Source organism: Amblyomma mixtum, chromosome 3, assembly GCF_055824585.1.
Source record: "Amblyomma mixtum isolate Tamu chromosome 3, ASM5582458v1, whole genome shotgun sequence".
Taxonomy (NCBI): Eukaryota; Metazoa; Arthropoda; class Arachnida; order Ixodida; family Ixodidae; genus Amblyomma; species Amblyomma mixtum.
The window spans coordinates 397306711-397333045 of record NC_143014.1 but is presented as its reverse complement, the minus strand read 5'-3'; the positions used below and the strand labels follow the sequence as shown (position 1 = coordinate 397333045).

Here is a 26335-nt window from a genome sequence, read left to right as displayed (position 1 = left end):
AGAAGGTTGATGGTTCGGGCTAGTGGGTAATTCATATGTTTTGATGCACCGGGGTGCTTGGAATTTTCCGGTACGCTCCTGAGCCTCTAGTTACCAGCGCCCGCTACACTCTCAGTTAACGGCAATGATATGGCACCCAAATGAAAACGATAGCTTTTGTGCAAGTTTAGAGCGCGTTAAAAGCAGCCATACGAAGGCCTTCCAGTGGTGACGAGATTGCATATGTCAGAACGCGTTTAGTGGAGTGGATGAGCGCAGACACGAAGCGACGGTGGTGCGCTTCGGTCTCTTTTTAGGAACGTTAACTCTTACCACTTACATTTGTCAACGACGCGTCCGTCTGCAATGAAGGTCCAATTTATCAAAATAGTAACAGTGGGCGCGTAGCGCCTCAATTAATAACTATACTTTCGATCAGTTAGATATGTGCCAGTATAGCAGCCATCGAAGTGGGACCCCTCCCGGGACTACCATTTGCACAAAATTTGGGGGCCACCTATTTGACGCAGAATGTTCCAAGTCGTGTCAAATGACTAGGCATGCTCCTAAGGATAAAATTGCAAATTGAGATGAAGCCCAAAATATGTGCGGGATTCGCACTAACGACCTTTCTGCCGCTTAGCCGTGCATTCCGAGGACCTTCAAAAGGCCATTACGGAGGAACCGTTTGTCGAAAGGTGTTCCAGATGCTGTGAAACGATTAGTCGCATTGTGATTCACACGTTAATGATATTTATTGACTGATATAACGAGGAAATATAACGGATATAGCGAAGGTGGCTGTATATCGCAACAGTAGTGCAAAATTTATAAGGTAGATGGCGCTGCTTTTGTCTTAGAAGTTGATTAATGAACTGATTAATTAATTAAGCTGATTAACGAACTTGGCCTAAGAAGCAAGGAAGCACTGATAGAAGCATTGGAGACAGTCATAACAAATAAGCAAATTTCGCACACCTGAAGACAGAGTAAAATGAATTTGATTTATAAAGGGAAAGGAGATAAGATGGACATAAAATCCTTCCGTCCGATTACGATAACATCTTTTATGTACAGGATGGCAATGCAGGCGGTGAAATTAAAAATGCAGTCATGGGTAGAAGGTAATCGGATACTCGGAGAACTTCAGAATGGGTTCAGAAGGGGTAGGCGCTTAGATGATAGCCTGTTCGTGCTTACCGAATGCATAGAAATAGCTAAGGCGGAAAAACAGACCTCTGTATTTAGCCTTTCTGGACATAAGCGGTGCATACGATAACGTGAACAGGGAACTCCTGTGGAGCATATTAAAAGATTTAGGTATCGGTCATGAGGTAATTGATTTTCTACAGGAAATCTGCCGAGATAATGAAGTTGGAATTACATGGGAAGGGAAAAAAGTACCACTAGTCTGGGGGTGCACAAAGGATTAAGGCAAGGTTGTCCTCCATCACCGCTGCTGTTCATGCTTTATGTGATAAATATGGAAAGAAGGCTAGAAGAAAGTAATCTAAGTTATAATCTGTCGTGCAGATTAGGCGGAAATGTAGTTGAGCAGCGACTCCCGGGTTCAATGTATGCGGACGATATTGTATTGTTAGCAGATAGCCAGGAAGATTTACAAACTTTGGTTAATTGTTGTGGAGACGAAGGAGACGCTCTAGGATTCAGTTTTAGCGCAACTAAATCAGGTGTGATGATTTTCAACAATACAACTGATCAGGTGTTTATGGCGCTCGGCTGCTGACCCTAAAGACGCGGGTTCGATCCTGGCCGCGGCGGCTGGAATTTCTTTGGAGGAGAAATTCTAGAGGCCCGTGTACTGTGCGATGTCAGTGCACGTTAAAGAACCCCAGGTGGTCGAAATTTCCGGAGCCCTCCACTAAGGCGTCTCTCATAGCCTTAGTCGCTTTGGGACGTTAAACCCCATAAACCAACCAACCAACCAACCAACAATACAAGGCCACGAAATACCCAAAATGGCCGAATACAAATACCTCGGGATATGGCTAAACGAAGGGCAGATATACAGGGAAAAGCATGAACAGTCTCTTAGGGCAAAAGGACGAAGAGACGCCGGGATAATGAAACAGAGGGCATTATGGGGGCACAACAAATATGAAGTACTAAGAGGTATTTGGAAAGGAATAATGGTGCTGGGGCTTACTTTCCGCAATGCGGTTCTGTGCTTAAGGGCAGAAGTTCAATCGAGATTATACGTAAATCAGAGAGCTGTTGGAAGATTAGCACTAGGTGCCCATGGCAAAACCACGAACGAGGCAGTACAAGGGGATATGGCCTGGGCATCGTTCGAAGCACGGGAAGCTAAGAGTAAAATACTATGTGAAGAACGCCTGAGGAAATTAGAAGATAACAGGTGGGCAGCTAAGCTATTTAAATATTTATACAGAAAGAGCGTTGACTCACAGTGGCGGAAAAGAGCTAGAAAACTAACCAGTAAGTATGCCGGTCATGAGGACGGCGAAAGAAAGAGCATTAATCGACAGGTTAAAAACGCGGAAGTTAAAAATTGGATTAATTCAACGGAAAAGAAACATAGCGTGGAACTATATCGATACTGGAAAAGGCAGATCAGGAAATAATTTTTCTATGCCAACTCAAGAGGCAGTGCCCTACTTTTTGAAGCTAGGTCAGAGTGTCTTAGAACACGCAGCTACAAAAAGCAAGTTACAAAAGCAAGTTACAAAAAGCAAGTTACGAAAAAAATTTTATCAAGTTACAAAAATCAGCAAGTTACAAAAAGAAATTTAACGAAGAAGATGACACATGTGCAGTGTGTGGTAGATCTGTGGAAAAAATTGAACACCTCATACTCAAATGTGATGGTATCCGTCCGGATGTCGATGCAGGCACAGTCATACTTCCAGAGGCCCTAGGGTTTAAAGACAGCAATGGTCATGTAAATTAATCTGCAGTGGAAGTTAGCAAAAACCGATTGGAGGATTGGTGGCTGAAAAGCAGGGATGTGACATAAGGTTAGAAGTGTAGGAAACCGTAGGTAAAGAAGATGGCGAACCTTAATGAGAATTGACAACACAGTTGAACAAAAATAAAGAAAGAAAAGCTGAGCATGATGGCAATTGCCACCACCCCGTTTCAAAGGGGGCACTCCTATCCATCCACACATCCGTCCGTCCGTCCGTCCGTCCGTCCGTCCGTCCGTCCGTCCGTCCGTCCGTCCGTCCGTCCGTCCGTCCGTCCGTCCGTCCATCCATCCGTCCGTCCGTCCGTCCGTCCGTCCATCCATCCATCCATCCATCCATCCATCCATCCATCCATCCATCCATCCATCCATCCATCGATCCATCCATCCATCCATCCGTCCATCCGTCCATCCGTCCATCCATCCGTCCATCCATCCATCCATCCATCCATCCATCCATCCATCCATCCATCCATCCATCCATCCATCCATCCATCCATCCATCCATCCATCCATCCATCCATCCATCCATCCATCCATCCATCCATCCATCCATCCAAGTAAAGCCCTTGAAAAATTTTAAAGTAGCGACACCTCGCCCTTCCTCTCACCGCGAGCACAGTGTTTTTTTCTTTATGATTTCGTGCCACTACGATGGCGGCCCCTCGCCATCTCCGAGGGAACTAGCGGGCCATTTCAATCATTTGGAGGCCTGACGTGGTTTGTGTGCGCTTCAAGTTGTTGTCGTGATCTTTAGATGTTTATCGTCCGTCTGGCCGCGTAATTGCTTCGGAGACTTGCGTGAAACACTAATCCAAAAGGTGAAAAGAGCACGCATAGGGGCCGCATTTTTGGCACATATCCGCCCCTGCTCATCGTGTACTTGTGCGCTGCGGCGAAGCCGGGGTTTTTACGGCACTTTGCTGCACGTCAATTATCAAAGAATGGGGCGCGCATTCATCGTGGTCTTAACCGACGAGGCCGTGGGTGAAACTGCGGTGGTCTGTTTTGGTGAAGAAGGTACGGCAATTAGAGCGACGGTCCACGCGGGACGCGGTTGCCACCACGTATTCCTGATCTGTCATGCGAAAATGCGTTTGAAAGTGAAAGAATTTGAAGTCCACGTAATTACATTTGCACGTCTACTGCCTTTTCGCGGCGGACCTCTGCGGAGTGTCACGAACCAGCTAGCTCACGTAAAACAGTGCTCGGAACATGGTATCAAGGCCGCGCTACGTATGTACTTATAGTGTGCCATGGTTACGATTACGACAAGAACCTTCAGAAAGAAAAATAGAGAACAATGAGGATGAACCCACGTATAGCCGTGAACAAGACCCCACACACAGCTGGTGGTGCTGTGTGGGTCTCGTGCAAAATAAGTTGTGTTGGATAAACGCATAAGGACATGTAAAAAAAACCAATTTAAGGAACATGCAGCTGTGCCTTCGTGCAATTCGATAACTTTGGTAGAGTGTTTGTCGAAATATACAGTCCAAGAGGTTTCGTTCCGAGTCCTGCAGCATAGCTAGTTTTATCCTTAGCGACCCTAATCTCATAAAGGCCGCCGGGGGAAACTCGCATCCTCAACCCCCTAAACTCAGGCCTGCCAAATATGTTTGAGAGCCCCATTATATGGCTTGGAAGCAAACCCCTCGGCGCGTATATTTTCGACAAAGCCTGCATGTATATCAAAAAACAGATTTCAATTCGTAATGAATATGCAAATAGCAGAAATTCAAAACATTGTTTTTTTATTTTGTCAGCGGTCAAATGACCGCAGCATTCCATCTTGGCAAGAATATTCATTATAGAAAAGGTCAGTTTTCCCCATAACGCGCAATTGTGCTTCGCCCTTAAGTTCGGCAGGAGGCTTCCTATAGGCAGGGGCTGCTTGCGGTGTGAAAATATCCTCGGTACGGCATCGCGCTTCAACTTCTTTACATCGAATTTGCAGAAACTGGTCGACGGTGAAATGATCCTAAAGAAAATGGAAGGCGGAATGCAATCGTGGAAAAAAATTGTTCGGGAGTTGTTTTGGACACGTTGCTCGAACACTCGACGCGGTACTAGACAAAGTTTGCGCCCTTTGAAATTAAAGTTCTCTCATTGCGGTTGACTTCGAGCAGGCGCACACATAAATTATATGTGCACGACGCTTTGGTGCAGTATACTGAGCACCGGAAATTCAACGAGCCGGCGGTGTGCCGACTGCGGTTTGATGTCAAGGAGCAGCGATCGAGAATGAAGACCAGATTCATGACAGGGAACAAGCGACCTGCTTGCGACGGGTGCACTGTGTATGCCCCCCATCCAACCAGCGGTCAAATTTCGAGAGTAAATTCGAGCCACGAACAGTGGCCGTTTTCAAGAGCCAGTGTCCGAGCCTTCCTAGATAGCCAGCCCGCCTAACTGTCGTTTCCGCCGGCGGTGCTCTAACGATGCGTGCCGGCGTTAGCTTTCGAGTTTTCTGTAAAAGAATGAGACTACCACGGAAAGCATGCGCTCCAGCACGGTTAAGCGTAGTTCGATCTGTGCTGTTATACGAAAGTGGTACAGGCAGAGGCGTTTTTTCTTTTATGCTTCACAATAATTAATGTGCTGTGTATGCACATGTAGAACATGTAGAAATTATACAGCAGTAAGGTTACGCATGCATGTGTACGTGCGGCATGCGCTCGAGTTTAACGCACCACACTATATAATTCAGTAACGCGTACATCGCGTCACGCTTTTAACTAAAGGGTTTGCGCTTGTTCAGCTTTAGGCGGCCACAACGTGCTTAACGCGAACCCAGTAAAGCTAAGTAAGGCCACTGAGCAACCGGTGCGCAAAGAAGCTATACCGCGCAGCGTAGCTCGAAAAAAGGAAATTTCGCCATTCATTGAAAACACTACTACTTACCTCGCAAAGCCTGGTCGATAGTGTTTCCTTGAAATTCGCCCGGCCTATTCTGTGCATCAAAACCTTCCTCCGGGCCGCGTTGTTCTTCCCCAACGGTATAGCAAACAACCGCTTCCCACCGCTGGGACGGTTGTTGCCCCCAAAGGCGCAGCAACCCGTCATGTTGTACAAATAGACAGCTTGAAGTATATATACGCTTCATAGGACGCACCCAGCAAAGCAGCAAAACAAAGTGCACCTCTGTACAGTAAGTGCGGGCTTAACGCTGAGAACGCCGACAACGCTTTCAACTGTGCCTGCCGTTCACGGTTGGAGCGAGCAACATGGCGCCCTGAAAGGAATTTTGCGCGCGAAACTATTGACCAATGGGAAGAGGCAACAGGCGCTGGAGAGCGAAAGGCGGAGTTCTACAAACGTTGTATTTACTTTAAAATGTGGCAGGGGCTTCACTTAGAAGGGGTGTGTCCGGAAAGGAAACATCCGCGGATGTTTGGATTTCGTCTTCTCCACGTCTGCTGAGATCATCCATGTAAACACTTAAAGCCCCCATAGCGAACGCTTTTAAGTGGAACACTGAGGCAGTGTTGGCGGAGAATTTTTTTTTGGTTTAGTTTTGTTTCCATTTGAGGGTTTATGTCACAGAACGGCAATCTTAAATGCTATCTTATCAAGAATTCGCGAACCGCCGCTGCTTGGCGGCTGCGAAATTCTTCTGCTCACTTGAGCTCTTGGATTCGATCCCGGCCTCGCCAGCCGCTTATCGATGGACGCGAAACTTGAAAACGTCTTTGATCTCGGACTCGGTGTACTCTCCTTCGCCGCGTATTCCTCTGCTCTAAGCTGGCCTCGGTGGCGATGATAAGCTTGGTTTATGACCAAAGACTGATGGTATTGTACCGGGCCTCAGTCGAGAGGACAACCCCTGTGAACGCATATTGTTCTGATTGATGCTATGATCGTCGAGGAAAAATTCTGAGCTGCGCACTGCTGTTGGCGAGGCTTTCAAATTGTCCCTCTTAAAACCCGCACTCGACTTCGCTGCTGTAGCGTCTTGACTAGCAGGCAGTAGCAGTGGAATTCGGCGGCTAGTTTTGGTAAAGCTCGAGGCTGCGCAAATGAACGGCATGGCGAGCCGGCCGCTTCTGCACTCGGACCCGAAATGCCTTTACTGAAACTCCCTATCAGGATCCTTTCATAAGCTTAGTAAGGTAACAAAGAAGAAGTAAACCAGTCGCTACTAATCCCGGGATCAGTTGGATGGCAGACGCGAGAGCGGCTGCGGAAGGCGAGGGACTCCAGGGCTGACGTCGGCGGTTTGCGCTTTCTACTCTTCTCTGACACGCGTGGCGCGACAGCCCTATTTTAAACGGCAAGCACGTCGCCGCTAGGAATTCAATCAAGAAAAAAAAAGTTACCCTGGTAGAATGCAGGGTCCCTGCGACCAGACGTTCGAAGCTTTTTTGTTTCCAAAAGCTCTCTGGATTCCGTTCAGAGAGTCAAGGGAATCAAAGGGTGTGAAGGGGAAAACAAGAAGCAACAATATGCTGGCTTCAAGGGCCCCTCAGCACGCCCCTTGGAAGAAAATTCGCTCTGCTCCGGCGGTTCTCAGGCATCGTGTCTAGAACGTGCGACCGAGAATTTTTTTCGAAAATGCTCATTAGCAGCACAGTCTTTATCAGCAGTGCCGTCGCCGTGAAGTGATTTCGGCACGTTTTTTTTCTTTCGCGTCCTCTCCGAGTCAGTTTCTTTCACCCGTCCGGGCGCAAACCCGTTGCAAGCCGAAATTCTTTTTTTCCTCCGCATTTATGGTGATGCCAGTTTTTGGAGGACACAGGCACAGAAACACGCGTGCAGCTTTCGGCTGTGACGGCGCTCTCGCATGCGCGACGAAATGAAAATAAATGAACGATGTGAACGAGAAACGAAGGCCGGAGTAGTACCCATACCAAGTGGTGACATAAATGAACCAGGGCAAAAAAAAAAGAAGACAAAAATCGAAATTTTGGGTTTTTTTGCACCAAAACAAGCGGCGCAACGGAAGAGGGCGACAGCAGATGGCAGACGACGAGACGTCGTCCGTCATTCGCCCATGGATCAGAATGATGGACCAATAGAGTGCAGTTCGCTGTGCCGTCTCTGCTAAGCATTGGGTTCCAGCGGAGTGGAAGAAGAGATTGGCTTTGTCGAAAAAGAGCACGAACAGGCATTGACTTGAGTTTTCATAATTTTTCAGGGCCAGCATGGCTGTAATATTTTACAGAAACGGGGATAAAGGCCCGATCTAGGCACTGTTCATTTGAATCGATAACAGAAAATAGACCTGGGCAGCATATAGTACGGAGAAGGGCGACCGATGTTTGAAACAGAAAAGGCGCGAACGGGACAAGGAGAAGAAGGGACGTAAAGCAACAGGACAGGCTACGAACCAACTAGCCTATGTTTCAAACATGGCTTCGGACCAACTAGCCCAAACCAAAGTACTTCTAAACCGATGTTCGTTTGTGGTTTCTGAGTGAACTCCAAAATGGGGCAAGCCTAGCAAGAGGTGGCAGGTGACCTAGTGGGTACTGGAGATAAGGAAGTTTGCGGGGATACGGTGGCCGCAGCTGGCACAGGACAGGGCTAATTGGAGGAATATGGGAGAGTCCTGCGTTCTGCGGCGTAGATAAGGTCTGATTATAATGGTGATTATGGGCTCATGAGGCTCGTTACACAATGTTTAGTTTTCCCCAATCGAGTCTATTGGAAGCAGAAGTTGTCGGGAGTGCATGCGCTGCTACAAATGCTAGCAGCTGCTTTCCCTTTATACGGGCCTCTAAAGTAATGACGGTTAAGCCGGAGGGCGGATTCTTAATGTCACGCGTAATCCGTGGGTAGAAAAGGGAGTCGTTTGGTTAAAAATGCATGATGTCGGAGAACAAAATATTGCATTCGACTGAGTTTTCGCAGGAGTTTCCATTTCCCAACGGAAGTTCACATTGCAACGACTAGGCGGAGCAAATTTGGATAGGGTATAAGCAGAGAAAGTGTTGACGGTTTGGGTCGTCGCTTCTGCGCAAGAAGTCACCGCACGGCGCGACGACGTCGTATCAATGTTTACAGCTACAACGCTCGTTTATTGCACTTCGCTGACATGGGCATCAAAGAGTGAGGGAGTCTACTCAGGAGCAACGCCTTGCTCGGAATATTCCCTTTTTTTACCGGAGCGTGAATACGCCTAGAAAGATCAAAGGCTGCCGTAGATGTCGTCTTATCCTCCATGCGAACGAAAAACCAGGCGTCAACTTTACGTTCGCTGCCGATGCCCTCTGCAGGTGTGACTGTGCAGCTTATAGGAACTTCGCTGCAACGAAGCTGCCGATGCTTTTTACCGCTGAATGCGAAGGCAGAGTATATGGGGGTATTAAGAAACTTTGCAGGGACTGCCGGCAACGCTTCGGGATATGCGTAAAGAAGCTCGTCAAAACTTTTAAGTAAGGGGAGGTTTCGCGTTAGGGGGGAATTTTTGTGTTGCGAACGGGCTTATTCTGTTGATAGACGGCATACCGGGTGGGTGTTACACCTAAGGTGGTATGTAATTTTTTCTTTTCAATAGGATTTCTGAGCTAGAAAAGCACTTTTTTTGTTATAGCATTGTCAGTGGTGTAGCGATTTAGTATACAGCTAAGACATGCCGACTATTTGGTTGATTAAATAATATTGAGTACTCAAGTTATTAGCTATTACTGTTAGTCTCCTTTTTTACTGAGAGGACTCTGCCCCATCACAAGTAATACCAGGATCAGATTTTTTTTTTAGAATTTCGAAACCGCAGTTACACTCGGTGCTGTGGCCCAAACAAATTTTGGCTTCGTCGCGCCAAATAATTATTAGGGCGCTTAAGCTTCGCCTTAAGAGTAGAGGCAATAGCGCTTTCTGATGCATTTTTTTCTCTTTTTATTCCTTTTCTTTCTCAGTTCTCACTGATTACCTATCCACAATCCCATTACCGATCGTGGTCATCGATTGCAACACAGTTTCGGATCTCATTACCGATTAGCAATCACCGATCGCAATTATCGATTGGCAATCACCATTCAGCATCTAGGTTACACTGCAACGACATAATACGCCACTGCATACTCACATACATACACGCCATTTGTTTGAGTAGAATGCAGCCCCATAACACCACCTTTTCATGTCGCGGAATTTCTGGCGCCTAATCAGCATATTAATATTTGTGATTTTTTTAATTCATCTAATATCTCTACATAGCCGAAATATATGTTAACGAGTTATACACACCACAACGTGTTCACTAGCTACCCCTCTAGCACGCTTGAACCATCGACTATTCGGGGTCTACGCACTGCGTGCCCTCCTTGCACGCTGAGGGCCTGGGTTCTATAACCGCATTGCAGGCTATTTTGTTTCTCTGTATTCTGATTTCAGGAATTCTGGGCTTTTTTAGGACCGACGCAGGACGACGGCCGGCGCCGCGGGTGTTCAGCTGAACGAGCTTCTTACGCTATCGCGTAATGCGTGGGATTTCGAAAAGCTTGCAGGCAAAGCAACCCCTACAGTGCACGGAACACGTCTAAATAGCCAAGATTTGTTCGGCTATAGCGCTCAGGGTAGCTGCGTTTTAGAAATTCTAAACACTGACATGGTTATTACTTACGTTGGCCTACAAGCTTTTCAATAAATAAGGATACTAACAGTAATAGTTAAAAAAATTAACTGTTCAATACAAATCAGAGCTTTATTCAGGTGCGCTACACCGCTGGCAATGCTATGCTGCAGAAAGGCTCTTCTAACTAAAAATGCCTACTTTACCCTGCTTATTGTAGCGCCATTTGACCCCCTTGCAATAAACTCTCGGCACGCTCAGCATTTACCATATCGCTGGCCACGCTCAAAATCATATATATGTGCTGGTCGAAACTGTCACTAAATGCTCGCGTCAGAAGTGCTTGTATTTGATATTCCTGACCTAATTATAATAATAAAATCGCGACGCCGTCCTTCGGACCTACGCTATCTACACGGTGATGTCCCGTTCTTTAAAACGAACAACCAGATTGCAGGTGAGTTTGCTGAATATATGCTGAGTTTGTGTTTCGGTCACCCTTCGCGACACATATATAATTAAAAACTCAGACCAGCCACACCTTATGCGTTACGTATGCAGCTTCTATGGTGCCTTTTTGCTCTTTGTCGGTGTTCATAATTTCTCCTTTTCGCATCTGCACTAACATTTTTCTACAGCAGAGCTTTCATGACCTCCTTACTTTTTACGTACGGTGACGAGGAACGAAAGTGGCCAAATGATGCGCACCGTTTTGCGTTTCATTTTCAACTGAGAGCAGTTTCGAATGTTGGTAATCCCCAGTGCATGCTCGCATTCGCTCTGGGTGATATTTTGCCTCCTCATTGTTAAGCACCTCGAATGTCTTTCGCTCGTTTCCTTCTGCCCTTTGCTCTCCGAGTAAATGCGCCGTGCAAGGGATTTTTTTTTCTCTTTTCTTCCAGACTTCCCACCACGCATTTCGTAATTCTGCGGGGGGCATTTAGCTAGACAAAGCTCTGGAGCTATTCAGGAATGAGCAATTTTAACCTCCTAGTTTTTTAAAAAAATATTTATCCATCCTTATTTTGCGTGTCCAACCTCTGAATTATGCCCTAATTGCTGTTGCGCTCCCACACAATGTCACGTATACCCATTGCTGAGGAGAATTATACCGTGAGCAATGGGAACACTCCATGGTTTTTTTTTGGCTCCATTTTTCCAGTGTCGAAGGATGAGAAGAAAAAATTGTCCAAAACCCGTCTTTGGTATAGACACAACGACGGAGCAAAAGCGCGCAAATCCTGCTCGAGGGCGAAAAACGATAACAGCGGCGCAAAGAAGAGAGCCGCTTCCGTTGCTCCTCGAAAAGAAGATCCGGGCGCCGCCACGACCAGCCCTCGCCTTGAGCCCCGCGTTGGCGGATGTTTCGGCCCCAAGATGAAAGACTTTGTCCGGAAGCAATCCGGAAGATACTAGCGTCATCAGGCGTCCGCGAATCTCAGTCTTCTTTGTTCACTGGATGGCCGTCCCTGGCTCCGTTTTTCTTTCTCTTCCCATCCCCTTTCGTTGTTGTGCGAGCTTGTCGTGCTGCGTTGAGCAGTGCATCTCACGCTGGATGAAGGGAAAAAAAAAGAACCGCACAGGCGATTACACTTAAGCCACCAGTCGACACTGCCGAGGACGTAGTCGCGGGTAAGCCGCAGAGCGCTGCGTACTGTGCAGCGCTCTCGGCAAAGCTGCTTGAAAAAAGCTACGACCTCGGAAAGTAAAAAAAAAACAACAAAAAACACGAGTTTCAAAGAATTTTTTATACGACTTAACCTAATCAAAACGGGTGCGTGTGGCTTTTTCGATTATTGGTTGGATGCATAGCTTCCGCGGCGTCAGCCCGGCAAATGACGGAAACGCATGTGAAGGGACGAAATACAGCGTTGTCCTTCCTAAGCGCACGTCGTTTTTTAAGGTTCGAGATGATTCCGAAGAAGCGAAAAGAGCGCGCTTCGATTCTTCTCTGGTCGGGTTCTTACTTCTTTTCGCCGCGGAAAAATTTACAGAATTTGTGACTGCCACGTGTCTTGCAATATTTTTAGGCGGCAGTCTTAACCGGCACTGTTTCCTTTCCGGTATTGCCACTTCTTCTAAAATTAAGCTTCACGAAATCATTGGGGCACACAGGAAGAGCCGCACTTACCGAGCACCCCTTTTCTTATCGTGTTTCGCATCTGTCATGGCGGTGTCAAAAATATCAGCAAGCCATCTTTGGGTACTGTTCGTGGCGCTCAAATTTATTCTAAAAACATCACATAAAGGAGCGTTCTTAAACAGCCTTTAAACAACGAATTCCACAATGCGCGACGGATCAAACGGCAAGAAGCCCAGAAACCACTCCGCAACGTTATTGGCGACGACGGCGGAAGAAATATTCGAGTCTGGCTTCGTGGGTTTCTAGTCGTGCCACTACTTGAATACAAATGGCTGCGCTGACAGGACAAGGAGAGAGAAGGACGCGCTAGGCATGTACGCTGCAGGCTTCGTTTTCATAGTCAGCCAACGCACAAAGGGCACAGCTGCAGCAAGCATACCAGTCCAGCCATGATCCCTTTGTGGCCTTTCCCGAATTATGCACGTATGCAAAAAATGAATCCATAATTGAAAAGAACTCTACACGTTTGATAAATATGCCACTGAAAGAGCATGCATACACAGGCAAACAAAGTAACACCTTCAAAAGCTTCTATGCCAACGAAAGCTCTGTCAAGAAAGCTGCACCATAACAAATGAAATTCGTGAGGCTAAAGACACTAATAAAATGGATTCGGGAAGTAATGCCAACTAGGCAGCAGTGTGGACTGAGCCGGAACAACACGACAAAAGCAATAACCTGGGAAGAAACGATGGCGCTAGCAGCTCGTTTGCATACTAAACTTGGAGAGCACGAATTCCCTACCAAAGCTGGAGGTGGTGAGGGGAGGTGGTGAAACTAAGAGAAAGTAGGAGGCAACCTTTTAAATATTTACTTATTCCAAAATGGCGGCTACAGAGCCAGTCTGCCACCCACTCCACCTACACCTAAGGAAAGTGCTCTTTCGATGGTCGTCATCAAGTTTCATTTTTACGTCACACTAATTTTACCGTTCAATCTATCATGTATTTTCTTTTCACCTTTTCTTAATGTTCTTTCATCTGCGCTCTAAGCAGCTAGTGGTGATCATTTATTTTTCACCTGCCCGTCAACTTCACCTACGTTTATCTCATTCAATTTTAACGCGTCCTTTTGAAATGTCCTTTATCGATTGCATCGCTAAAGGAGGTATTGTCTTTGGATTTATTCATATCGCTGCCTAGCCCTCATTCTTGCTGCACTGTATCTTCGCATCTTGCGGCTGGCCATTTTGACGCTTTATTCACCTGCTTTATAGCCATTGCTCAAGGGCGTAAATTTTTTTTTAAGGCATTGGATTCTACTTGCATAACTTTTGCGCCATTCAGTGGCCTATTCCACCGGGTGTATTCAGTGGACATTGAGGCACTACTTTTCCTGCGTCTCAATATTTTTTTTGCAGAGGCATGCATACAGTTATGAACGGTTCAGTCGTGTGACTGCTGTGCCTATACATTTTGCCAAACCAAGAATGTCAAACTGGTCACGAATATCTCCGCTGTCTGGCTTCTCGGTGCATTAGAATGGTGGTATGTAGGCTTTATCTCCTCGATGAGACACATGAAGCATGGGGACGCTGTGGTAGAGTGCTCCGGGCTGTTTTAAACCACCTTAGATGCCTGACGCGCCACGATCGGTCAGAACGTCAGCGTTTTCGCAATTCGCAAGCACCGATACGCGGCCGCCGCAGGCGGAGTTCGATCCGGCACCGTTGGGCTCAGCAGTTCAACGCCACATCCACTGAGCCACCGCCGTGAGTGCAGTAGAATGGTTCTAATTTAGCACAGTGTAGTACTCTGTGGTGATGCCCAGGCTAATTTGAAGGTCGTTATTCGATTACCCAAATATTACGAGTACTTTCTTCTTTTTTTTATGTGTTACTTAACAGGTTTGCATCTTTTTGCCTATTTACACAGTTTTTCGGGATGTGTGGTAACCATTAGGGTAAATTCGGTAGTACCTGAAGGCTCTAACGTCATCACCAACCCGGCTATGATCTGTGTAGGACAAAGGTCATCGATTTTCAATTAACCCTGTCTTGCGCCAGCTGTGACCGCCTTATCCCCGAAAGCTTCCTGATCACATCCGACCACCTGACTCCCTGTCGTCCCCTTCTACGTTTTACTTCCCTCGGAATCCACTCCATTAACCTAAGCGACCGTCGATTATCTGCTCTTGGCAATATATGTCTTTCCTTTGCCCATTTCCACCAGATCTCAGCCAGGACGACATTAACCCGCCCTTGTAGCCTGACCCACTCTGTCAAAGGAGGAGAGACACCTAATTTTGGTGGCATGTTTCATTCTCTACAATGACGCGGAAGACACGAACATGCATGAATTACCATGTGATAATCGTCTACGATCACTAAATAGTTTGTATTCGAATTTTTCTGTCATGCTGCTTCGGTTTCGGTTTCAACAGCGGAACGATGGCTGTGACGTCAAAGTGGGGTTATATGCCACGTGAGGCATGGAAAAGCAACAGTATAATCGCTGCTTCATCATTTTAATTCACTGCCGTGCTAAAAGCCAGCCTTGCTCAAGAGCCGGAATGACAGTGAATGCAGAAGCAGCGATTCTATTGCAGTTTTTTCATGCCTCACGTGACTTATAAACACACATTGACGTCACAGTCATCGTTCGGTTGTTGAAGCCGGAACCGAAACAGCACGAGAAATTCGATTATTAATTATTCAGCAGACGTAGCAGAAAACCAAGTGGGAATCCATATATAATAATGTCTCAAGCATCCCTACAAAGAAGACAATATGCACCCAAAAGTTAGGCGTCTGTCGCCGTCGCGGTGGCTCAGTGGTTATGGCGCTGGGCTGCTGACCCGAAAGACGCGGGTGCGATCCCGGCTGCGGCGGTCTAGAGGCCTCGCTCCTCTCTCGCTGCTTGAAGTCATCCTCATTTAGCAACGAAGAATTAAGCTTCCACAGTGACCGCTACGGCTTAAATTTAGGACGGGCACATTCTCCAATCCGCGCCATGACCATGGCATGATCAAAGAAAGAAACAGGCCTGACTGCACACGAAATACGCCTTTCAAGGAGATCTACGGAAGCGTAAATCCGATCCAGACGTGAATGCAAGGCTCCTCAAATAAATAGGAAGACGGATGAAAATCTGGCATCAATTTTATCCTGCGTTTTCTGTGATAGCCGATAAAATTTCAGCGCTGTTATCGGCGTTTTCGCTAGGCCCTGTACGGTCGCGTGGGTCGCACAAACAGTTAAAATTACCCATGAGTACTACACACCGGTCACAGTCTAGAAGAGTTGTCATACCCTGAAAGAAAATTGCTCGCTGCACCCGATTATTTGAAGCATACACGTTGATGAACCTTCACGATTTGCCATGCAGCCGAAAGTTACAACATATCACGCGCCCTTCTGTGTCAACCTGGTCCATAAAGTCAGAAACAGAGAGACTCTTTGAAGAACAGAAACCAGCCCGCCGAAAAGCCTACCGAGTGCGACTCACAGATATCGTAATCTGATAAGAAAATGCGCAGGGCCACCCCTGTATCCAGACCGAGTTTGAGCTGATCTGATCGGTTCGCGCCTTAGATGGAAGCTGATGAGGACGACGATGTGCAATGCACAGCGTGAGAATGCGCTGCTGTTTAACGCGTGGCGTGACTGGCGGCGGCGATAGGGTAGTATCCAATCGAAAGTGAATGGGGTACTACGCTACTGCCGCAGCAGATCACGCCGCGCGTTAAAGTGCCACACACTCTCTCTCTGTGCAGTGCACGTCGTCGTCTCCATCAGCCTCCATCTACTGCGCGAACCGATCAGATCAGCTTAAACTCGGAGTAAGCTTAACCTGAGCTGTAAGCTTAACTCAGGTTAAGCTTACACCTGAGTGTAAGCTTAACCTGAGCTTAAACTGAGTCTGCTCGGTTTAAATACGCTAAAACCCAACCACTTTTTGTCTGTGCACTGCAGTTATCGCTGTGAAGTATTCGCCAGCATATTGACATGTGCCTTTTCTACACAGCGGTTACATAATACTCTATGACTGTAAACGTTTCGAGTGATTTAAAGTTTTAGAATTAAGTCGATATATAGTGCCTATTCTGAGAATTTCGCTAACCCTCACAGCCCGGAAGTCCGCAAAAATCGCAAGTTGCGAGGCTAGTCACTGCAGCTGTTATAGTTGCAAAATGCATAGCCGGGGGCAGCGCGAAACACTGAGAGGATCAAGACTTAATATACCATCTTACGTAATACTAGAACTATAATTCCACCCTAGGAGAAGGACGTGCGCGAACCTAAGCAGACAAAATCGTCATTGCGGTTAAATCGGCAGGCAACTAACAAAGAAATGATGAATTCGCTTTCCTTCCTGAGTGAGAGTTTAACTTTTGGGGTTAACTTTATTCATCATTGATTAAAAAGAAAGTACTCTGCATTTAAAGAGACTTTCGAAAACCTGACACAAAAAGAGAATGTTCAATAAATAGAAATAAACAAAGAAAAGCTGTGTGATTCGGCCGAAATTCATAATATCCTCTGTAGAAAACTAGTTTTGCCGCATGACCTGTTCCTCCCTCTCCGTCATTCTCGCCAAAGTCAATATTTCTTTTTTCGTCCTTCATAATAAGATAAGCAGGAGAGAAAAATTTAATTACTGGGGACACTTAAGGAGTAATGGGAAAGCATTCCAATTCTATTCCAATTCCATAGTAATTACATTTCAATTCTTTTATAATTATATTCCAATATTTATTGCAAATGTATTCATTTTTCTTTGTAGTTGGTGCAGTTTTAAGTACTAGTACTGGTTATTAACTGGTTAACATTTCGTATTTCCCCCTCTTTTTATGACGTCAGACCATTGCACCAATAGCGAGTTTTGTAACGCCATCACCTCTCGGGCGACGCCGGGTCTTCGTGACGATGAGCCGCCTAATGCTTTTCGTGTTGTGGATGCGGCGTTATTTTTTCCCTTTCTCTCGGTCGTTTCTTCTGACAGCAGCGCGTGCCTAATTCGTAGTTACGAGCAGCGTTCCATAAGTTCTGAGTGTGATGCAAGGGATCCGGCAATGTTTCACTGTTTCGGGCATGTCGTGCCATCTTCTAAGTTGTATTTACGGTGATGGCGATCTCCTCTCTGAATTCGTGGCGCCCCGCGTTGGGCATTACTGGGTGGCAGCAGCTGAAGCGCCGGACGGTATGAAGCCTTACGCCACGATCGAATTTCTCACAAGATATCGAACAACAGCGAGAAGCTTTTATCAGTGCGTAATGGATGTGCACGCGTGCTGTGTGCCGCCATATGCCACGTCAAAATGTGAGTAGCTACGTAACGGAACGACTCGGAGCCTTTGTTAGACGATATATGGGTTCAGCGCGCTTTTGAAATTGCGACTGAGGAAACCTGCTTCAGAGCGAAACAAATGCTGGTGACTAATAATCCTGTGACTGTATGAAGCATGGTTCTAATACATTAATGCTAGTGTTTTGAAATTTATTCCGTCTAAAGATTTGTGTAGGTGCAAGACACTGTTCATACTTTGAAGTGGGGGAGAATTCGAGTGGTATGTCGCCGTGATGAAATTATAAAAAAACATGCCTGATCAGAGCTACTAATATGGATGACCGGGTACTGGGAACAATTCCAAGATCTGCCATTGGAACCTCGATAGCGGACAAGAAGGCATGGCCTGGATTCATATAAATTGTTCTAACATCGTGCATTTCGACACAGCCGAGGAATATGATGGCGACATTTTTTTTCGAGGGGGGGGGGGTCGGAAGGGGGGCGCACAAGGGAGATGATGAAGGTGTCTTAGTATTTCCACACGCCGAAACCTAAAATAGCAGGGCTTTCGAAGCGAAAGCTTCACTACGGTACCTCGTGCTTTGATCACTGGGTGCCTACTTTTGACATTCAGGTGAGTTAGAGGTCAAACCATGTAAAATAGAAAATGAAATTGAATCAATATCCGTGACTGGGAGTTGAACCCGCGGCGCCGCGAACAAATCTTTTTTAAGGGCCGCTCAGCAAGACCATTAGGCTACCGCCGCAGCCAGCACGCATCGTGTTAAACTGCACCACACTCTCGTGCATTGGAGAACGTCGTCTTCATCAACTTCCATCTGCTCCGTCCCGCGGCACTGCCTGCTCACCGTCGTGTTCTACGTAGCACAAATCCGGGCTTTCGCTCCGATTCGAATGTGGTAAACATTCTCCCTGGTTTTTTATATAAGCCCACGTGCAGATTCAGATCAATGACGCCATCAAAGTAACGGGCTAGGAAGAATTGAGGACACATATCTTGCTCTTCCATAATGGCACCCAAGCCGACACGTACTATGTTGCAGAAGGCGCTGCACGGATGTGCTGGCTTTGAACGTGGCAACCCCTTTGCCTATGCACCGCGTCGACACCCAGTGAATTGCCGCCGGTTCGACACTTGAAGATACAGTTTCTGTCAGAGACTAGACGAAAAGTCGTCTAGTTGATGACAGTAATCCTAAAACGCGAATATGCATATCCATAAAATAAATAAAAACCAAAGAAAGACATTTCGTTTGTTTTTATTTATTTCATGATAGGCGTCTGCGCTTTCACATTTTAAGATGTGTAAAGTGCGTTAACAATTAGGGCTCCGGGAAATAGCTGGACAAATGAGAATTATCGTTTCACCGAGCAGAAAGCTGGAACTTTGATATTATTTCGAGAATGAGCGACAAACTACACGGCTGGCTCACGCCGGTATCTCGGGGATGGGGGTGTTCAGAAGTTTGCAGCAATAAGAATCAGTCTATGCACAAAATAGGCTGGCCTGAAGCAACCATTGCCTCATTGACTGGTTTGGAGGAAGGCGTAGACGATTATGTTGACTTGAACAAACGAAGCAAGCCGAGGCGATGACTGTGAACGTAATCCTCGCAATGGGAGACTTGCCATCTGCAAGCTGGGAAGGAACCTTAGAACCTACAGAGCTAAAAAAGCGCAGCTCGGTGCCTGACGCTAGCGTCCTCTACTTAGCGTCGGAGTGCTGGGCATTGGTGCACAGTGCGCTTTCACAAACGATCGGCGAAAATTAATCCGAAGACATCTAGCAACTGAACACACCCACATCAGAAGCCGCAGCATCGAAAAGAGAAGCTTCATGCGTTATGCGCGTTTCCTATTGAAATGAGCCTGGCAATACACTTTTCGCCCTCGACTTAGGCCGCGTGCGGCGTTCCCTTTTTCGCCCGCTACTCGCGCGACAACAGATGAGAGGGGCTGTCGAATTCGTTCACGGCAATAAGTACACTTCAACGGCTTCCATCAATCGAAAGAAAACGTTATGTCTGCATTAGAGCCGAGGATCCGCGACATCAAATGCAGTGCAGCTTCAGCGTTATCCGTGGCACCAATACTACAAGACTGATGTGCGGAGGAGAAAAAAAAAGATGCCTAGGCTTAGCTTGGTTAAGCCAAGAATGCGTTGCATATTGCGCGCTCTTTTTGCGCGAGGTATTGCTTGGCGGCACTCGATTTTCTCAGCAGCTTTTCCTCCGTCATGTATGGATGGATGGATGGATGGATGGATGGATGGATGGATAGGAGCGCCCCCTTTGAAACGGGGCGGTGGCAACCGCCACCATGCTCAGGCGTCTTTTTCTTTGTTTTTTTTTTCACGTGGTTTGGTGACGTCACGTCATCACGTGACGTGACGTCACCAAACCACGTGACGTCACGTCACGTGGTTTGGTGGCTGCCCGGCCGCGCCCAAGGGCTGAACATAGTGATTGCAATATGCTACGCATAAAACATCTATTTCTGGGCACATACCTGGCCAGTAGTAAAAAAGGAAGAAAACATGATGAAGAAGGTCAGCAGTTTTCATCAATCCTGCTGGCAAACCTCATTCCACTAAGCACAAAATTTGAAACCGCGCGCAATTGTAAAACTTTTTGTCAGTACACCCAAATTCAAAGTACGTTAAAAATAAGGCCAAAATACTTGTCTCATTACTAAGAAACTCTATACCTGATCAAGACGGTTGAGAAATGGTGCCAGGAAAGCTTTCTACACTGAATGCGTCATTCCTCATCACCTCGAGCTTGCACAGTAAGCATGGAAGAATGTCAACATCATGAAATCGGGTCCATTTAGGATGTTGTAATTCTCTCTGAAATGTGAAACTAATCAACAGAAAGAAATTTTAAAGCTTTAAATTTTGATTACATACAGAATAGTTTGCTGTCCGAGGCTTAAAATGTATTTACTGCGGGTAATCACAAACAGAATCAGAGCGACGTCAGATTTCCGCATAAATACTGCCCTTATAGATAGCCTTTATATCTTATGAAGAACCGTTTAGTTCAGTCAAAACTTGCACAGACATGCTGGTATTGCGTAATTAGGGGGTGCAAGAGGCATACATAAAAAAGCTCTAGAAAATATCTGCTAGGACCGCATAGCGACCGTTGCCGAACAAAGGAAAAGCGATAAAATATCAACCAGAAGGAGCTTCAGTCAAGGAGACACTCTCCACTGCTAGCAACAGCGTGCTTACAGAGCTATTCAAAGGGTTCGATTGGGAATGATTGGAAATTGAAGTTCACGCCATTCATGTTGTTGCCCTGCTAAGTAACTCAGGGAAGGAATCGGAGGGCATGTTCGAGGTGCAGACATGCAAGGCAGAATGGTGGGAGGTGTATCAGTGTTACGGTGCATAGTTGCTAGGAGAAGACGACGTTGTTTTGGGACGTTCGGCAGTGAACGACGACGAGGACGTGGCAGTTTGTGCTGGAGTGACTTAGCTCGGTGTGCCTTCTGACTGTGGCCTGTACCGTCTGCCGCTGGGCTAACCCCCCGTAATATTTGGTGGAGGTCGTGCTGGGTATCACACCGGGACCCTGCCCTGGACCTCCGCAGCGGTCGTCAGCTTCGAGCCACCACTATGCCGTCCAACCCACCTCCGGCCGCAGCATCACCACCAGCGCCGACCGTTGTCGTGGCGCAGCCTCGCGACCCAGGCACCTTTTGTGGCACCGATGACGTCGATGTCGAGGATTGGCTCGCCATGTATGAGCGAGTCAGCAAGCACAACCGCTGGGACGCGACGCTCATGCTTGCTAACGTTATATTCTACCTGGCGGGCACGGCGCGCGTCTGGTTTGAGACGCATGAGGAAGACCTCACCTCTTGGGACAACTGCAAAGAAAAGCTCAGAGACTTATTTGGCAAACCAATTGGGCGCAAGCTGGGTGCTAAAAAAGACCTTGCTTCTCGAGCACAGTCATCTACGGAGTCATACCTCTCCTACATCCAGGACGTCCTCGCTCTGTGCCGAAAAGTAGACAGCGCCATGCCAGAGACCGACAAGGTGGGCCACATCCTGAAGGGGATTGCTGATGATGCATTCAACCTTCTTCTTTGTAAAGATTGTGCAACGGTTGACTCTGTCCTCCAGGTATGCCGGCAATTCGAGCAGGCAAAACATCGCCGTATTGCTTCTCGTTTTGATCGCCTTCCGAACACTGCGGCGACATCCTCTTGCGAAGACCTGCCAACACTGCGACAACCGTCCCATCCTGCCAATTTAACTAGAATCGTCCGCAGAGAACTGGAAGCTATGACTCCCGTCACCTTCGCCCCTCAAGCGGCCGACTCTACGATTGCGCTGATCCAGGCCGTCGTTCGCCAGGAGTTTGCGAACGTGGGCCTCAATTCTGGCCTGCCGTCTGCGTCGCCCTGTTTGCCAAACACCGCTCCACTGGTTGCTGCTGCTTCACCGACTCCGACCGTACTACCACGTTACCGCTACCGGAATCCTGCGGATTGGCGCACCCCGGACGACCGCCCAATCTGCTTCACCTGTTCGCGTGTCGGCCACATTTCCCGTCACTGCCGCAGCCGTTGGTTTTCGCCCCCTCACCTCCGTTCCACTTACGATCGTCGTGCAGACTACGGACCTAGCTCCAATTATGATCGCCGTGCCGGCTTCGAACCACGCCAGACGTCTTCTCGTGCTGAGTCTCCGCACGCTTTCGACACTTCGGCCCCGCGAAGGTCCAGCCGCTCGCCTTCCCCTCAGATCCGCCGCTCTCGTTCGCCGCAATTTCGACGCCCGTCCACTCCACCCTTACCTGGCTCTCACTCGGAAAACTAACCAATGCAGCTCCCGGAGGTGATGCTGCATTGATGACCCGGCCCGAAAATCCTCTCCTGACCCTCGCTCCTCGCCGCAACCTTCTCGATATCTGCGTGGACGGTGCACCAGTTACCGCGCTTATTGACACTGGCGCCCAAATTTCTGTCCTGAGCTCCTCGTTTCGCCGTCGTCTGAAGAAGGTTGTGACACCTGCCGTTTCCTCAGCCGTTCGCGTCGCCGACGGAAGTGCTGCTGCCGTTGTTGGACTGTGCACTGCGCGTGTTTCCATTGCTGGTCGTACAACCCCTGTCGTGTTCACTGTCCTCGACCATTGCCCCCACGATGTGATCCTCGGTATCGACTTTTTAACGACGCACGCGGCTCTAATTGATTGCGCCACTGGCCTTCTTCGTTTGGACTTGCCGCTCTGCTCCGAAAGCGCCGATACCAAGCCGCCTCGCTTACGTGCCGCTGAATTTACTCGCTTGCCGCGTGACGCTGCAGTCTATGTCCCTATGTCCCCGTTTCCCGCCGTTCCTGATGGTGTCTACGTCACGTACCCAATCAAGGACGTTGTCCTCCAGCGTAACGTCATCCTTCCCCACACAGTCCTGACCGTCACCGGCAACCGCACCTACCTTCCGATTCTGAACTTCAGTCTCTCTCCCCAAGTTTTACCCTGTGGCATCGCGCTCGCTGAACTGTTTCCATTGGCCGAATGTACAGTTTCTGCTCTAACAGCTGTGCCTAACGCTGATCTCCATGCCCTTCCCCGCTCGGCCGCTTCACGCCCGGACCCTACTTTTGCGATGATCGCGGCGGATTTGCCACCTGACCACGCCAACGCCCTCTGCACCCTTTTAGCTTCCTACAGTGATGTCTTCGATTTCGGGAATCGTCCTCTTGGCCAAACTTCTGTCGTGACCCATCGCATCAATACGGGCGATGCCAGCCCTATACACAGAAGGCCCTATCGTGTTTCTCTTCCTGAACGCCATGTCTTCCAAACCGAGGTGGACAAGATGCTGGCGAACAACATTATCGAGCCTTCTAGCAGCCCTTGGGCATCCCCTGTAGTGTTGGTCAAAAAGAAAGATGGCAGCTGGCGCTTCTGTGTCGACTATCGTCATCTTAATCAAGTAACGAAGAAAGACGTCTATCCTCTTCCGAGAATTGATGACGCCCTCGACTGTCTACATGGTGCCAGCTACTTTTCTTCTATTGATCTCCGTTCAGGCTACTGGCAAATCGCTGTTGACGAACGGGATCGTGAGAAGACTGCCTTTATCACCCCCGATGGCCTGTACCAATTCAAAGTTATGCCTTTCGGCCTCTGCAACGCTCCTGCCACCTTCGAGCGCATGATGGACTCGCTTCTGCGTGGCTTCAAATGGACAACGTGCTTGTGCTACCTAGATGACGTTGTCGTTTTCTCCTCAACGTTCGAAAGCCACATACGCCGTCTTGCTACTATCCTTGCGGTCTTCCGTCGCGCTGGTCTCCAACTGAACTCCAAGAAGTGCACCTTTGGCCAGCGCCAAATTAAGGTCCTCGGCCACTTGGTTGATGCGTCTGGTGTAAAGCCCGACCCTGACAAAGTTCGTGCCGTTCGTGAGTTCCCCACTCCCCGTTCCTCGAGCGATGTGCGCAGTTTCCTCGGGCTCTGCTCGTATTTTCGCCGGTTTATCCCGAACTTCGCCGACACGGCCCGTCCCCTTACCACCCTCCTGAAGAAGGATGTCCCTTTCTCCTGGGGCCTTGACCAAGCTCGCTCCTTCACGGCACTTGTTGCGGCCCTCACGGCTCCACCTGTGTTGGCCCATTTCGACCCATCTGCGCCTACGGAACTTCGCACAGACGCCAGTGGCCATGGTATTGGCGCCATTCTTGCGCAGCGGCAACACGAGCACTTTCGTGTGATTGCTTACGCCAGCCGCCTGCTCTCTCCTTCCGAACGTAACTACTCTATTACGGAGCGGGAGTGCCTTGCTCTTGTTTGGGCGTTAACAAAATTCCGCCCTTATTTGTTTGGAAGGCCCTTCTGCGTAGTTACGGATCACCATGCTTTGTGCTGGCTGTCCTCTCTTAAAGACCCTACAGGACGTCTGGGTCGTTGGGCCTTGCGTTTGCAAGAATACACATTTAATGTTGTCTACAAGTCCGGCCAGCTGCACCAAGACGCTGACTGTCTGTCCCGCCATCCTGTCGATCCCCCTGACTCCCACACACGTGATACCGACGACTGTGTACTGTCCGTATCAGACTTTCTGAACATTGGTGACGAGCAGCGCCGTGATCCAACTCTGCGCCTCATAGTCGACCGCCTCCGCAGCGACCCTTCCGATCCTGCTCTACGAATGTTCGTGCTGCATCACGATATTTTGTACCGGCGCAATATGCACCCAGATGGCGCCGACCTCCTGCTCGTCGTCCCGACCCATCTGCGCTCCACAGTACTTGCCCAACTTCATGACGCTCCTACTACCAGGCACCTAGGCGTCTCACGCACGTACGACAGCGTGCGCAGGCGGTTCTTCTGGCCTGGCCTTTACCGCTCTGTCCGCGGTTATGTTGCTGCTTGTGATCAATGCCAGCGCCGGAAAACGCCCCCACTTCCACCCAGTGGCCAGCTTCAGCCCATCGACATCCCGACTGACCCATTTTTCCGTGTTGGTCTCGACCTGCTTGGTCCTTTCCCCCCATCAACATCCGGGAACAAGTGGATTGCCGTTGCGACCGATTACACCACCCGGTACGCTATCACGCGCGCTATCCCTACCAGCTGCGCCTCCGATGTCGCCGATTTTCTTCTCCATGACGTCGTCCTACTTCATGGCGCTCCTCGTCAACTGCTTACGGATCGCGGCCCCTGCTTTCTTTCTAAAGTGGTCCACGACCTTCTGCGCTCCTGCTCTACCCGCCACAAGTTCACGACGGCCTACCATCCTCAGACCAACGGCTCTGTCCGCGGTTATGTTGCTGCTTGTGATCAATGCCAGGTCCTTATTTTGCTCGCTGCCCATGGTATCTGTTGAAAACGACAGCGAAGCGCAACCGGTTGGCGAGTGGCAGACAACGTCTGGCGGCAGTGGAGAGCGGGACAATGCGTCGGCGTCGTTATGTTTTCGGCCGGAGCGATAGATGACACGGATATCATACTCCTGTAGGCGTAGGGCCCAGCGAGCGAGGCGGCCTGTAGGGTCTTTCAAGGAGGCGAGCCAGCACAGGGAATGATGGTCCGTGACGATATCGAAAGGGCGGCCATAAACGTAAGGGCGAAACTTTCCGATCGCCCAAACAATCGCCAAGCATTCCTTCTCGGTTACTGAGTAGTTGGATTCCGCTTTTGTCAGTGCACGGCTCGCGTAGGCAACGACATACTCGGGAAATCCGGGTTTACGTTGCGTAAGGACAGCGCCGAGGCCAACGCCACTGGCATCGGTGTGAATTTCAGTGGGAGCAGTGGGGTCGAAGTGGCGTAAAATGGGAGGCGCTGTGAGCAGCCGGCGTAAGGTGATGAAGGCGTCGTCGCAGTCAGGTGACCAATCGGACAGGTTGTTGGCGCCCCGAAGAAGTTTCGTAAGTGGTGCGATGATAGAGGCAAAATTTCGGACGAAACGTCGGAAATAAGAACACAGGCCGAGAAAGCTGCGAAGTTCCTTCTGAGTCGACGGCTTGGGGAACT

At 48.5% G+C, this 26335-nt stretch overlaps 2 protein-coding genes across 2 annotated transcripts in view; both read left to right on the top strand.

The window, feature by feature from the left end:
- Positions 1 to 26335, top strand: part of LOC149357285 (frequenin-1-like) — a 410602-nt gene that overhangs the window by 97014 nt on the left and 287253 nt on the right. The window lies entirely within an intron of this gene.
- LOC149357286 (uncharacterized) lies at positions 21253 to 23633 on the top strand. Its single transcript, XM_089584488.1, has one exon. It carries the CDS (start codon positions 21457 to 21459, stop codon positions 22666 to 22668), a length of 1212 nt encoding a protein of 403 aa, XP_089440614.1. The 5' UTR covers positions 21253 to 21456; the 3' UTR covers positions 22669 to 23633.